Source organism: Xenopus laevis, chromosome 7S (genome assembly GCF_017654675.1).
Source record: "Xenopus laevis strain J_2021 chromosome 7S, Xenopus_laevis_v10.1, whole genome shotgun sequence".
NCBI classification, from domain to species: Eukaryota; Metazoa; Chordata; class Amphibia; order Anura; family Pipidae; genus Xenopus; species Xenopus laevis.
Window position 1 is genome coordinate 10,823,728 of NC_054384.1, and position 13,326 is coordinate 10,837,053.

At 39.1% G+C, this 13,326-nt stretch overlaps 1 protein-coding gene across 1 annotated transcript in view; it reads right to left on the minus strand.

Moving 5' to 3' along the window:
* Positions 1-13,326, minus strand: part of LOC108697179 (phospholipid phosphatase 4) — a 71,042-nt gene that overhangs the window by 24,282 nt on the left and 33,434 nt on the right. Inside the window, exons 2-3 of the mRNA XM_041570881.1 lie at positions 5,698-5,806; positions 423-513 (exon numbers count right to left, since the gene is read on the minus strand). Coding sequence (XP_041426815.1) covers positions 423-513; positions 5,698-5,806 — 200 coding nt within the window. The remainder of the gene's footprint in view (positions 1-422; positions 514-5,697; positions 5,807-13,326) is intronic.

Here is a 13,326-nt window from a genome sequence, read left to right on the forward strand (position 1 = left end):
GATCTAGCTTCATTTTAGTAGTTCGTCTGGTCTGAGGTGGCGAAGTCAACTCTGGAGAAAGAGGTAACGTTCAGTAAAATTCGCACTTTGTGGAGTAACGACCATTCCCAAGAGCGAAAAGTAGCCTGGGGATAGAGTGTGAATGACTGCTAGTGACGGTCCTGTTCGCTAGATAATTGTCGCCTACACCTGTTAGTAAATAGGCAATGTCCCTGCGGATGGGATTTCTGGTGAAATGACGCTAGCGTTAGCCACTTCGCCCTTTAGTAAATCTGCCTCATTGTCTTCGATAGTGAATGAATGTTCCAACAGAACACTGGCACCGAGGGGCTGCACTAGGCTGGGGAACAGTGCAAAACAGAAGGGGAACTGATGCTCCAAACTGACCACGTGACTGACTTTTGGAAGAAACTGGTTCCTACCCAAACAAGCTTCTTTCACCTCCGTTCTGTCTGTGCGAACGATGATTTTCACCACGAAAATCACAGCAAGGGGCGTTAGAAAGGAGATGGCCTGTAGGTAAAAACAGAGCAGATGGAGAATGTTAGATTGTCCTCTGTAACTTCAGCTTCCCAAATCCTTTAGCCACTAAATCCATGTCTTGTAGTTGCACCGGTGCCAATCTGTGCTCATTTGGCCTCCCAGCAGTGTCCTGTGCCAATACCACCGGGTGATGAAACACATTCATTCCATATAACTATTATTTCTTGTACCCACTAGCATTCAGATCTTCATTTTGGCACAGTTACCTTCAACCCATGTAAGTACTTTGTCGTTGGCAGGAGAAAGTGACCTTCATCTCCGGGATTAGGAGGGTGACACTACTGGAAACAGATGTTTGGAACTGGGGGGCCCTATTAATCAAAATCCTAATTTTTAGAATAAAAAAGTCAGTATCATACAATTTTTTAGGTTTTTTTTCCCAAATCGCTAAAATCGGATTTTCAGGCTAATTCCAGCGCAGACCAGAGAAACTTCCATATAGGATAGGGACCTCTCCCATTGACTTAATATACAACCTCTGCAGTTCTGAGCTGTAGGATTTTCTGATTCTGACTTTTTCCATCCTCGGGGTATAATAAATTTCGATAAATCCGAGGGTTTTTTTCTACTAAAAATTCGAATTTTATAGTTAGAAAAAAACTGTAATGTGTTTTTTGCTTTGTTTTTTTTAAGACACAAGATGCTTAATTTGTATTCACTTGAACATAAAAATGTAGGCTTTATTGAAGAGCCCAGGTCTAAAAATGCAGGTAGTACTAGAAATAAAAATACAGGTATGGAACCTGTTATCCAGAATGCTTGGTATATGGGGTTTCTAGATAACGGATCTTTCTATAATTTGGATCTTCATAAATCTACTAGAATATAATTTAAACATGAAATAAACCCAATAGGCTTGTTGTGCTTCCAATAGTTTGGGTCATGTACAAGCTACTGTTTTATTATTACAGAGAAAAGGAAATCACTTTTAAAAATTTTGATTATTTGGGTAAAATGTAGTCAATGGGAGACGGCATTTCTATAAATTCAGAGCTTTCTAGATAGTGGGTTTCCGGGGGAATGGATCCTTTACCTGTGTATATACTGTACATACATACAAATGCAGTTCACAGTAACCACCAATCAGATTTTTGATTCCATTTGTTGTAGACTACTGAAAATAAATTGCTCCTCGGTTGAAATCGAGAACTGCACTTATGTGATTTAGCAGCTTGAAATGTCTGTGTGGCAGATGGGGCATTTTGATTGTTGGTACCCAGTACCCAAGATTCTGCCACCAGTTGGTTCCCTCTCTATACCCGAGGACAGGGGTCCCCAACCATGCTTTACCTGTGAGCCACATTCAAATGTAAAAAGAGTTTGGGAGGAACACAAGCATAAAAAAGGTTTCTGGGGTGCCAAATAAGGTTGCCACCTGGCCGGTATTTTATCAGCCTGGCCGGTAAAAATTATGGTTGATCTCAATGTTATTAATAGGGAAACAAGATAAATATATAGGAAGGCCGGTATTTTTTTTTCTAGAAAAGGTGGCAACCCTAGCGCCAAATAAGGGCTGTGATTGGCTATTTGGTAGCCCCTGTGTGAACTGTCAGCCTATAGGAGTCTCTGTTTGGCAGTACACCTGGTTTTATACAACCAAAACTTGCCTCCAAGCCAAGAATTAAAAACTAAGCACCTGCTTTGAGGCCACTGGGAGCAACATCCAAGGGGTTGGTGAGAAACATGTTGCTCACAAGCTACTGGTTGCAGATCACTGCTTTAGGATATAGAGAAATACTGGGGGGTGGTGGAGTTATTAGGGGTTTTCTACTGGAGAAAGCTGAGGGGCAGATTTATTAAAGGTCGAAGTTAATTTTCAAATGAAAAAAATTCAAATTTCGAGCTATGTTTTGTGTACTTCGACTAGGGAATAGTCCAAATTCGAATCAAATTTGAAAAAAAAATTTGAAAATCGAAATTTATGATGTACTGTCTCTTTAAAAATCCGACTTCCATCATTCGCCATCTAAAACCTGCGAATTGCTGTTTCAGCCTATGGGGGACCTCCAAGAACCTATTTGGAGTCAATTGGTGGACTTTGAAAAATCAACGGTTTTTTTTTTGGAAAAACTTCAACTCAAATTCGATCAAATGCGCTATTGCTTCGATTCGTACTATTTGGCTGAATATGGACCTATTCAATCGAAAACTGACCTATTCGACCAAAAAACACCTTCAACTTAATTTCAGTTGGTTTTCAATTTGAAATTCGACCCTTGATAAATATGCCCCTGAGTGTTAAAATACACTTTTCAAGGATAAAATGAATGGCAACATCTGTGTTTATTTTTAAGCAACTGAATGTGAATCTGCGACGATTTCAACACAAACCCGCAGCAAATCAGTTTCAACAGGCTGGTGAATTGGCTGCCAGAAGGCAAAGATGTATTAATGCAGTTATTTCAGTCTGTGCTTCTGATCCTGTATAGGGACAGCATATTTTACTCCTTGATTTAGCACACTCCTTTTTTTAATAATAAAACCTTTTTATGCAAAGCAATTTCACCCTACAATTTGTGTCGCACATGTTCGGCAATAATACTGTATTATCAAGCTATAATGAAATATATGTCCCAAAATCCATAATTGGTAAAAAAAATATAACATTTCTATTTAATATTACATCAGCGTTTCGTACCCTCCGGTACTTAATAATAGGTGTTTGTGATTAAGTACCAGAGGGTACTAAACGTGTAAGGTGGGTCATATGGGGTCAGTATGTACTAATTTTAAATATGCCATGATGTAATATTGAATAAAATAAAAATAAGAATTTTGTATTTTTTACCAATTATGGGTTTTAGGACATATATTTTGTTTAATTGGATCATGGCAAATCCCGATTACCCTAGTGCCACTGTTTAACTGACAGCATAGACTCCCATATCGCTTTAATAATATCAAGCAATAATGAGCCTAACAATGCCTCCCCATTATTCTGCTTCTTGATTGGGGGGAGACACCATCACTAGTTAATACATCTATGACATCAGAAAGAGCAATGGGACAGAAAGGTCGTCTCCCATAGACTCCATTTTAATAAAATAATTACATTTTTAAAAAAACGATTTCCTTTTTCTCTGTAATACTAATTTTTTTAGTAGATTTATTGGCAGATTTATCAAAGGTCGAATTTCGAATTTACGTGAATTTTTATTTTTACTCTAATAAATTCGAATATACTCACAACTCGAATGAGAAGTTATTTAAGAAAAATTTAAGCGTCTAATATTCAATTGAATACTCCTGACCCGAAAATTTTAAATCAATTTCGAATCGAATTCAAATCGAGTTTTCCCTCCTAAAAAATTTTGAATGTGAGGAAGGCAATTAACATATTCATATGGTACAACAGAAGTCTGACATTGACGTGTAAGTGAGTTTGTAGGTGGCGAATATTTGAATTAGAACTGTTTCCATGGTGGAGGCGTGATAAATCTCACATCAAGAATTTACGTTTGAAAAGGGGGATTTTTGAATGTGTGAATTTTGGCACCAAAAATTTTTCGAAATTCAAATTTGCTATTTGCCCCTTAATGTATAGAGATCCAAATTACAAGAAGATCTGTTATCTGGAAAAACACAGCTCCTGAGCATTCTGGATAACAGGTCCCATAAGTGTGTACATAATATATATATATATATATATATATATATATATATATATATATATATATATATATATATATATATACACAATATATGTATAAACATAGTAAGTTAAGTTGAAAAAAAACACTCGTCCATCAAGTTTAACCTTTTAAGTCTATTTATATGTAACCTGCCTCTATATATATATGTGTATATATATATTTCCATACATATATAGGTGGTTTCTAAGCATGATACCCTCATTGAATATTGCAGAAGAAAATAAATGAATTAAAATCATAAAAATATTTCTATATACACTGTGCATTTAGATCCACATGCACTGCTACAAGAAGAATGTCCTTCTGTGTCAAGTCTTTGCCCCAAGGAGGTAACAATTAAAAAGTGAAACTTTACCTTTTTTATAAACTGGGCTAGTGAACCTTAAATAGACTGCAAAGTATAAGGACACAACTTATTAAGTGCATGGAACATTCTTTCTTGACATAACTGCATTTATACATATGGTGCACTGCACTGGTAAAACTGGTGTGTTTACTTCAGAAAACAAATATAGTTTATATAAACAAGCTGCTGTGTAGCCATGGGGACAGCCATTCAAGCACAGGATACACAGTAGATAACAGATAAGTACTACTATAGTTTATATAAACAAGCTGCTGTGTAGCCATGGGGGCAGTCATTCAAGCACAGGATACACAGTAGATAACAGATAAGTACTACTATAGTTTATATAAACAAGCTGCTGTGTAGTCATGGGGACAGCCATTCAAGCACAGGATACACAGTAGATAACAGATAAGTACTACTATAGTTTATATAAACAAGCTGCTGTGTAGTCATGGGGACAGCCATTCAAGCACAGGATACACAGTAGATAACAGATAAGTACTACTATAGTTTATATAAACAAGCTGCTGTGTAGCCATGGGGGCAGCCATTCAAGCACAGGATACACAGTAGATAACAGATAAGTACTACTATAGTTTATATAAACAAGCTGCTGTGTAGCCATGGGGGCAGCCATTCAAGCACAGGATACACAGTAGATAACAGATAAGTACTACTATAGTTTATATAAACAAGCTGCCTGGTAGCCATGGGGGCAGTCATTCAAGCACAGGATACACAGTAGATAACAGATAATTACTACTATAGTTTATATAAACAAGCTGCTGTGTAGCCATGGGGGCAGCCATTCAAGCACAGGACACATAGTAGATAACAGATATGTTTTGTAGAATCCCATTGTATACTACAGAGCTTATCTGTTATCTGTTGTGTATCCTGTGCCTTTTCTCCTTTTCAGCTCTGAATGTCTGCCCCCATGGCTACACAGCAGTTTGTTTATAAAAAATATAGTTGTTTTCTGAAGTAAACAAACCAGTTTTACCAGTGTAGCACAACAGTGCATTATATTTTCATTACTTTAGGAGACACATTTTTTGATGTTACTGTTCCTTTAACTTAAAGGGATATATAGCTGCATTATTTTCTTATTCCATCCATTGCTTTTATTCATTGCTTTTTTTTCTTACTTACAAACATCATCCGAGTGGGTATATTGTCTGATTGCACCAAGGGGTTCTTATACAGCCAGATCTCCTCCGGTTGGATAACACGTTGGAAAGGGTCCAGGAACTCTGTAAATCTGGGGAGAGATACACAGGAATGGATTAGTCAGCGGGCAGAGGTAGGATACATTAGATAGCTTTAAGAAGGTGTTGGATGGTGTTTAGCAAGTGAGGGAATACAGGGATATGGGAGATAGCTCATAGTACAAGTTGATCCAGGGACTGGTCCTATTGCCATTTTGGAGTCAGGAAGGAATTTTTCCCCCTCTGAGGCAAATTGGAGAGACTTCAGATGGGTTTTATTTTGCCTTCCTCTGGATCAACTGGCAGTTAGGCAGGTTATATAGAGACTTAAAAGGTTGAACTTGGGCGTGTGTCTTTTTTCAACCTAACTTACTATGTAATAAACAATATAATGATTCCTATCAATACACTAAATGTGGCATATGGAGTTGTACTGCTCTGCCTCAGCTGTAATTTCTGTTAATGTTTTATTGATTTCCGACAACCCCTAAGCTTAGCTTCTTGACAGCAGCCCAGAGCTCACTGAGCATGTGCAGTGCCACTGACACTCTAAAGACGGCCCAACAACATCCAATACGGGGAGCTGCTATCCACTGGCTGCATCTGAACTGGGGACTGGAGGGGATATTCTGACAGTTGTTTGAATCTCCCACCAGACAAGTCCTCAGCGATCATGAAGAAGCAGTGTGTGTGTGTGTGTGTGTGTGTGTGTGTGTGTGTGTGTGTGTGTGGTGTGTGTGTGTGTGTGTGTGTGTGTGTGTGTGTGTGTGTGTGTGTGTGTGTGTGTGTGTGTGTGTGTGTGTGTGTGTGTGTGTGTGTGTGTGTGTGTGTGTGTGTGTGTGTGTGTGCGAGGGAGGTTAATGTGCGTGTGGGGGGAGTGCAAGGGCAGCCTAGGGGCACAATATTCTTAAATCCAGCCAAATCCAAGTCTTGCTCAGTATCCCATCAACTCATTCTAATCACTCCCCAGGCTCCCCTTCATTCCCTCTCCCAAATATTTCTCTATCCCTTTGTTCATTGTCCCAGATTCACTGATCTAACCTTTTCTCAGCCTCACCTTTACTCTGACCCAACTCAATATTTCCCTATACCCTTTTCATAACATCTCTGCTCCCCCCATTCCAACCTGAGCCTTTACTTTCTCTCCTGACACAATATCCCTTTATACCATTTTACACAGTCCCCTCCACCTCATTTATTCCTCCTTCTCCCCATGTACCTGCCTGTTCTTCAGTATCTCACGTGCTCATTACTCGTCAGTGACTAAAAATGGGGTTTCTTCACAGCATTATTCTCTGCACTTAATATCTTCTCTATTATTAGAAGTGTATTAACACCTATTATAATATTAACACTTCAGTTATGATAAGTTCACAGCTGTGCAAGTGTCCTGCCAATCTTTACCCATGTGATACACTACAGTGCAATATTTTCATCCTCTTTCATGTTATTGCCGTGTAGCATGTCCATGAGTTGCAGTTTACTAACAGCTGGAAGGGTGCAGGTTGGACTTGGACATCCCTGAGTCCTCTTTCTGCAGGGCCTGAACATCTAAAACATTATCTATCATGTTTCATTATCTGGGCTTGGGCATGACCTTCTGACTAGCACCTCCAGTACTTTTCTTACTTCTATCTGTGTTTCTTTCCAGTGTTGCTATCTATGCTGTAAATATCACGTTATTTAGAGTTGCCCGCTGTCAATTTTCAGCATTACTGCACACTTAAACAATGATGGAAATCAATAGATCAGCACCTTCTTCCCATAATCCATCAAGGCAATCCCCTGCTAGGTGCATAAATTGTAAGCTCTGCCTCAGCCAGGCTAAAAAAAACACAACATTCATGAAGTCTATTGTTTAGCTTTTTCTTGAGCCATCAGCAAATCAACCAATCATCTGCATTAACAAACTTAGAAATCCAGGAAAACCAATTTACATGATAAGATTTCTGAGGAAGGGACATATTTCTTTTACCTTCAGCTTTCTTTTTCCTTTGTATTTACATCATTAAAAAAATGTATAAATATTCCCTATAGCTTCCATGAAGGTGTTACTGACTCAGGCCGCAGTTTCAGCTTTGTATAAGCCTTCATACTGTGGACTTCTAAAGAGCGCAAATGGAACAGGCAATTGAGGTCCATCATGTTCCAATGGGAACTAGAGCTGTTGGTGCCCCATCCAATCAATAATCAAAGAATTATCACTGAAGAATAAATCAACTGCTCTGCAGCCACCAACACCCTCCTTATTTGTCTATATAATGTATGGTTGCCCAACCAGCCATATTCCTAATGCACAAAACCACACTATGCATCATCCTGAAGAACCACATGTATTTGTAGTGATGTCCTAAATACCCAACCCATGTAGTATATGCAACCCTCTATTAGTTTCACATAAAGGGAAAAAGTATCAGGATAGTGTAGAAGGGTGGGAATGCTTGGGAGGCACCCCTAGTATAAAGTGACCCCATAGTCATATAATGGAGGGAAAGAGTCACTGAAAGAGGGAGCATATAGTCCAGAGCTTAGAGTGGGAGGCTCTAGTGATGGGTAAACACTTAGATATGTGGCCTTAGAATGGTGGTGCCCAGGCCCGTCTGGCAATCTGTGGGTTCTGGCAAATGCAAGATGGGCTGCTGTATGGTTCCATAGAAAGTTACCATATAGTGGGCTGGTAGGGGTCTGTTTGGGATGGTGGGGAGCTATTTGGGCCTATTTTGACTCCCAGTCCAGGCATGGTGGTGCCTCTCTATTCCTACCAAGGATGGCAGACAAGATGTTACCCTCTATTCCCACCTAGTACTGGGCAAAGAAGGAATTAGAACTTTCTGGAGGAAAGATATAGCATTCAACTAATTCAGGAAGCAGCTTTGGCCTTATTGAATTAAAATTTATGGAGGAATTTAGCCTTTTCCCCGACGGAATAGATGGATACCATAGGAGTGGCCAAGCAAGTGCATGCTCAACTTCCCTGCACAATTTAGTTTATCTGCTTGGTCCAGGGCCGCTAACATACGATTTTCAGTGAGAAAAGATTTCAGATGAAATAATGATAAATGAGGCTGTGAGTAATGCTGCCTTTAATCCACATGATTTCTCTATAAAACTAAGCAGAAGGTGGACCGTGGAAAGATTTTCAATTCAAGGTCTTTTTTAATATTTAGCTTGGGTGGTGATAGTCGGACACTTGTTAAATAAATACAAACTGCTCTTTGAAAGCGTGATGTTATAAGCTGTTAGTGTAGCATTCGCCAATGCCTCGGCTTGGCTTACAACTAACCCAAATCAAAATGCAGACTAGGGCCATATATTATTATATAAGCAGTGACGTCAATGGCAATGGAACTAGGGGGAGGCAGAAGAGGCAGGGGAGGAGATGGTGGTTTCTATGTAATCAGCAAGGTGGGTTTTGGGTGCAATGCGAACGACCAGCTACAGGAAGGGTGCAGAATGGCCAGGCAACAGGTTTTGGGCAATGATGGCATCTATCACTTCATGCCATGCTTTAATGCATACTATATCTAGTATAAGTCATTCTAAAACAACTGGACATGCTGAGTAATCATTCATTTAGAATTACTTATACTAGATGTAATGCCTTGTGTACATTTTAGTCCCAAAATCTGCCTTTTATGACAATGTTTAAATTGTCCTATGGTTTGGTCAACCCTCTACTAGACTGTTTTGCCCCCTGGCATCTGCATCCTAGTTACCTGGGTGGGATAGTTATTCCTCTTTTGGCTCAGGGAAGTATAGCTATTTTCTGTTGAGCTTTACAATAGCAAATGGGAACCCAGGACTTTTCCTCTTTGGTCTCCATCTTCTGACCCAGGGAGCTTGAGCCTCAGTAAAGAGTACACCCTCTTAAAAGACAACCACTGACACTGAAGAACAGGGGCCCCATGAAGGAGGTGCTTAGTCAATTAGCTTCTTAGGAATAGCTATGTCATAGGTACTCTAGGTTAATTTAGGCAGACCTAGATAGGAAGAGCAGCCTTGTACTCTAATTTAGAATTAATAAATGGAGGTAGGTCTCTAGGTATTACTGACCTTAAAGTAAAGGGATCACAGTTTGGAAAGGGACTCAGGTTACGATCTACTCCCTGATGATTCCACTGGAGGGGACCTGGGCCACTATCTTGTACTTGAGTGTTGCTGCAAACCATTCTACCTCATTCATATCAATGTATAAACGTCAGAACATTTTTCCTGTCTTCAATAAACCTATTTTGCATGATTAAGAACCACTGGTCCATGCACTCTGCACATTTCACTGGATAAAAAAAATGCCATTGCGCCTATTTCTGCACTTTGCACCCTACCTGCCTCTTGCTAAATGAGCCCAAAGATGTGCCAATAGCCTAACAATTTACACTTCAAACCAATGGGGTTAACTTTTAAAATGACTTGGCTCTTCTGAACTGCTTCTTATTATAACTTTTTATATATAAAAAAGTTTTGCCTTAAAAAGTAAGTAGACCTGTAAAATAAATGAACGTAAAAGTGACTATTCTAAGCACTTTTGTAATGTATATTCATTATATATATTCTTTTTATCCCAAGATATTAAGGGATATATGTGCTGTTAATATAATTTAATTTTGTTATAACAGCGCCAACTGCTGGTCATTTTCCGACCAGTCTGACCACCAAGTAGTCAAGGAAGTTGTCAGGAGAAAGAAAGAGACTGCTCTGATGTTCTTCTTCTTAGGAAAACAATTCGAAACCTTTCCCACATCTTTCCTAAGCAGAAGAACATCAGAGCAGCCTTTTTCTTTCTCCTGACAACTTCCTTGACTACTTGGTGGTCAGACTGGTGGGAAACTGACCAGCAGATGGCGCTGTTGTAACAAAACTCATTTATATTAACAGTACGAGGCCCATTTACTTAGCTCGAGTGAAGGAATAGAAGAAAAAATACTTTGAATTTTGAATGGTCGAATAGGCTACTTCGACCTTCAAATCGAACGATTCGAACTAAAAATCGTTCGACCATTCGATAGTTGAAGTACTGTCTCTTTAAAAAATACTTCAACCCCCTAGTTCACCACCTAAAACCTACCGAGGCCAATATTAGCCTATGGGGAAGGTCCCCATAGGCTTCCTAGCAATTTTCTGATCAAAGGAAAATCCTTCGATCGATGGATTAAAATCCTTCGAATCAATCGAACGATTATTCCTTCGATGCGCTGAATCCTTCGACTTCGATATTCGAAGTCGAAGGATTTACATTCAGCAGTCGAATATCGAGGGTTATTTAAGCCTCGATATTCGACCCTTTGTAAATCTGCCCCTACATGTATGCCTTAATATCTTGGAATAAAAACAAAATGAATGAAAATAACAAAAATTCTTAGAATAACGCACATCAATTTTACATTCACTTATTTGAAAGGTTTACTTATACTTTAAGGTACACATTTGGGAATAAGGAGATTTTCTATCTTTCAGTTCTCTCAATGACAGGAAAAAAGAAGCCCTTCTACCATTTGTTTTTATCTTTTCCCCAAATGCCGTTATACAAGATCCAATTATTTGCCTTTCGAGAGCCCTTCATCTGTATGCGCTGAGCTGCGGCACCTGCTCTCTGGCAATGCCGAAATTAAACTTTTGTCTGAATAAACTTTTTTCTTTTTCTACGCTCCATAATTCATAGCCGTGAAGCAAAGGAAGAAAAAACATTTCAAACAGAAGCAGCGTTCCACTCCAGGGGAAATAGCATGAGAGGAGAACCGCACAATTGAAACTGAAAAATAAGAGGAAACCACAATACACATAAAAATCAAGAATAACTTGTAGCCATAGGGACACACTGGACAAAGGAACCATAGAAAAGATAAGTCTTCAGCCGTCTTTAAATTGTGTGAGATTAAATTCAGTTTGCAGAGAGTGGCCTGGCAACGTTTGATTTAAATAATGACACTGTGATCATCTCAGTCCCCTGCTACCAGTGAACTAGAACAGTCCACTAGAGGGCGTGCGTAAGTATGGGACCTGTTATCCAGAATGCACGGGACCTGGGGCAAATGATGAAATAACTATAATAATCTAATAATGAAAAGTTGCTTAGAATTACCCATTCTATAACATACTAAAAGTTAACTTAAAGGAGAACCCACTCCTGTGATGTGATGTTTGTAAGCAGCCATTTATTGAGTGGACCTACTGAACATGACGTATGGCTGACGTTCTCTAGAAAGGTGGCACTTAGGGGGATTATTATTATATAAGTCCGAATTGATCTCAATGTTTCTGATACAAACTGCGATCAAATCCTCTTGGATTATTTGCGCTTATTTATTATTACATTTTTCTGAAAAAAATCAGATTTTCATGATTTTTTCGGATTTTTCCACAATTTTTTCAGATTTTTCACTAGAAAACTCAGATTTTTGCCTGAAAACTTCTGGGTATTGCACGAAACCCAGCGCACATCAAAAAATCATTGGGACTTCTCCCATTGACTTATATGCAACCTCGACAGGTCTGAGATGCCAGATTTTCTGATTCTGCATTTTACATCCTCGGGGTTTAATAAATTCCGAAAAATTTGTGATTTTTTAAAAGTCCCATTTTTTTAAAAAAAATTCACAAATTTTTCTTGATTTTTGCATTTGGAGTTTAGTAAATAACCCCCCTAGAGACAGTTTGGGTAATGTAATAAAAATCACAAACAGAATACAAATTAGCAAAATAAAGAATACAAAATGAGCATTTTGCATTGTAACATTGCTGAATACACAGTTTTTATATCTGTTATGGACCGGCAGATATACCATATATACTCGAGTATAAGCCGACCCGAGTATAAGCCGAGGTACCTAATTCTACCTACGAAGACTGGGAAAACGTATTGACTCGAGTATAAGCCTAGACACAACTACAGCCCTGTCTCCCAGCAGCGCACATTCCGCCAAATCGACCCCCCAGCGATCAACCGGACTTCTTTGCAAAGTTGATGGTGACAGAGAATTGCCAAATGGATTACTGTGTGCATTGTCCCACTGTCCCACTACCATGTGCAGAGGGTGCTGTGTGATATTGCCATCACTGTTAAGCTTTTGTATAACCAACAGAGGGCGCTGTGTGATATTGCCATCACTGTTATTCTTTCATATTACCAACAGAGGGCGCTGTGTGATATTGCAGTCACTGTTATTCTTTCATATAACCAACAGAGGGCGCTGTGTGATATTGCAGTCACTGTTATTCTTTCATATAACCAACAGAGGGCGCTGTGTGATATTGCCATCACTGTTATTCTTTCATATAACCAACAGATGGCGCTGTGTGATATTGCAGTCACTGTTATTCTTTCATATAACCAACAGAGGGCGCTGTGTGATATTGCAGTCTCTCCCCAAACGAACTGTTGGTATAAGAATGATTTAAAAGTGACTGCAATCTCAGCTACTGCCCGCTGACTCGAGTATGAGCCGAGGTAGACTTTTTCAGCACATTTTGAATGCTGAAAAACTCGGCTTATACTCGAGTATATATGGTAAGCGTTCTTTTACTATTAAAAAATCTGACTTTTTCAGGCAAAAATCAGAAAAATTTGGGGTTTGTG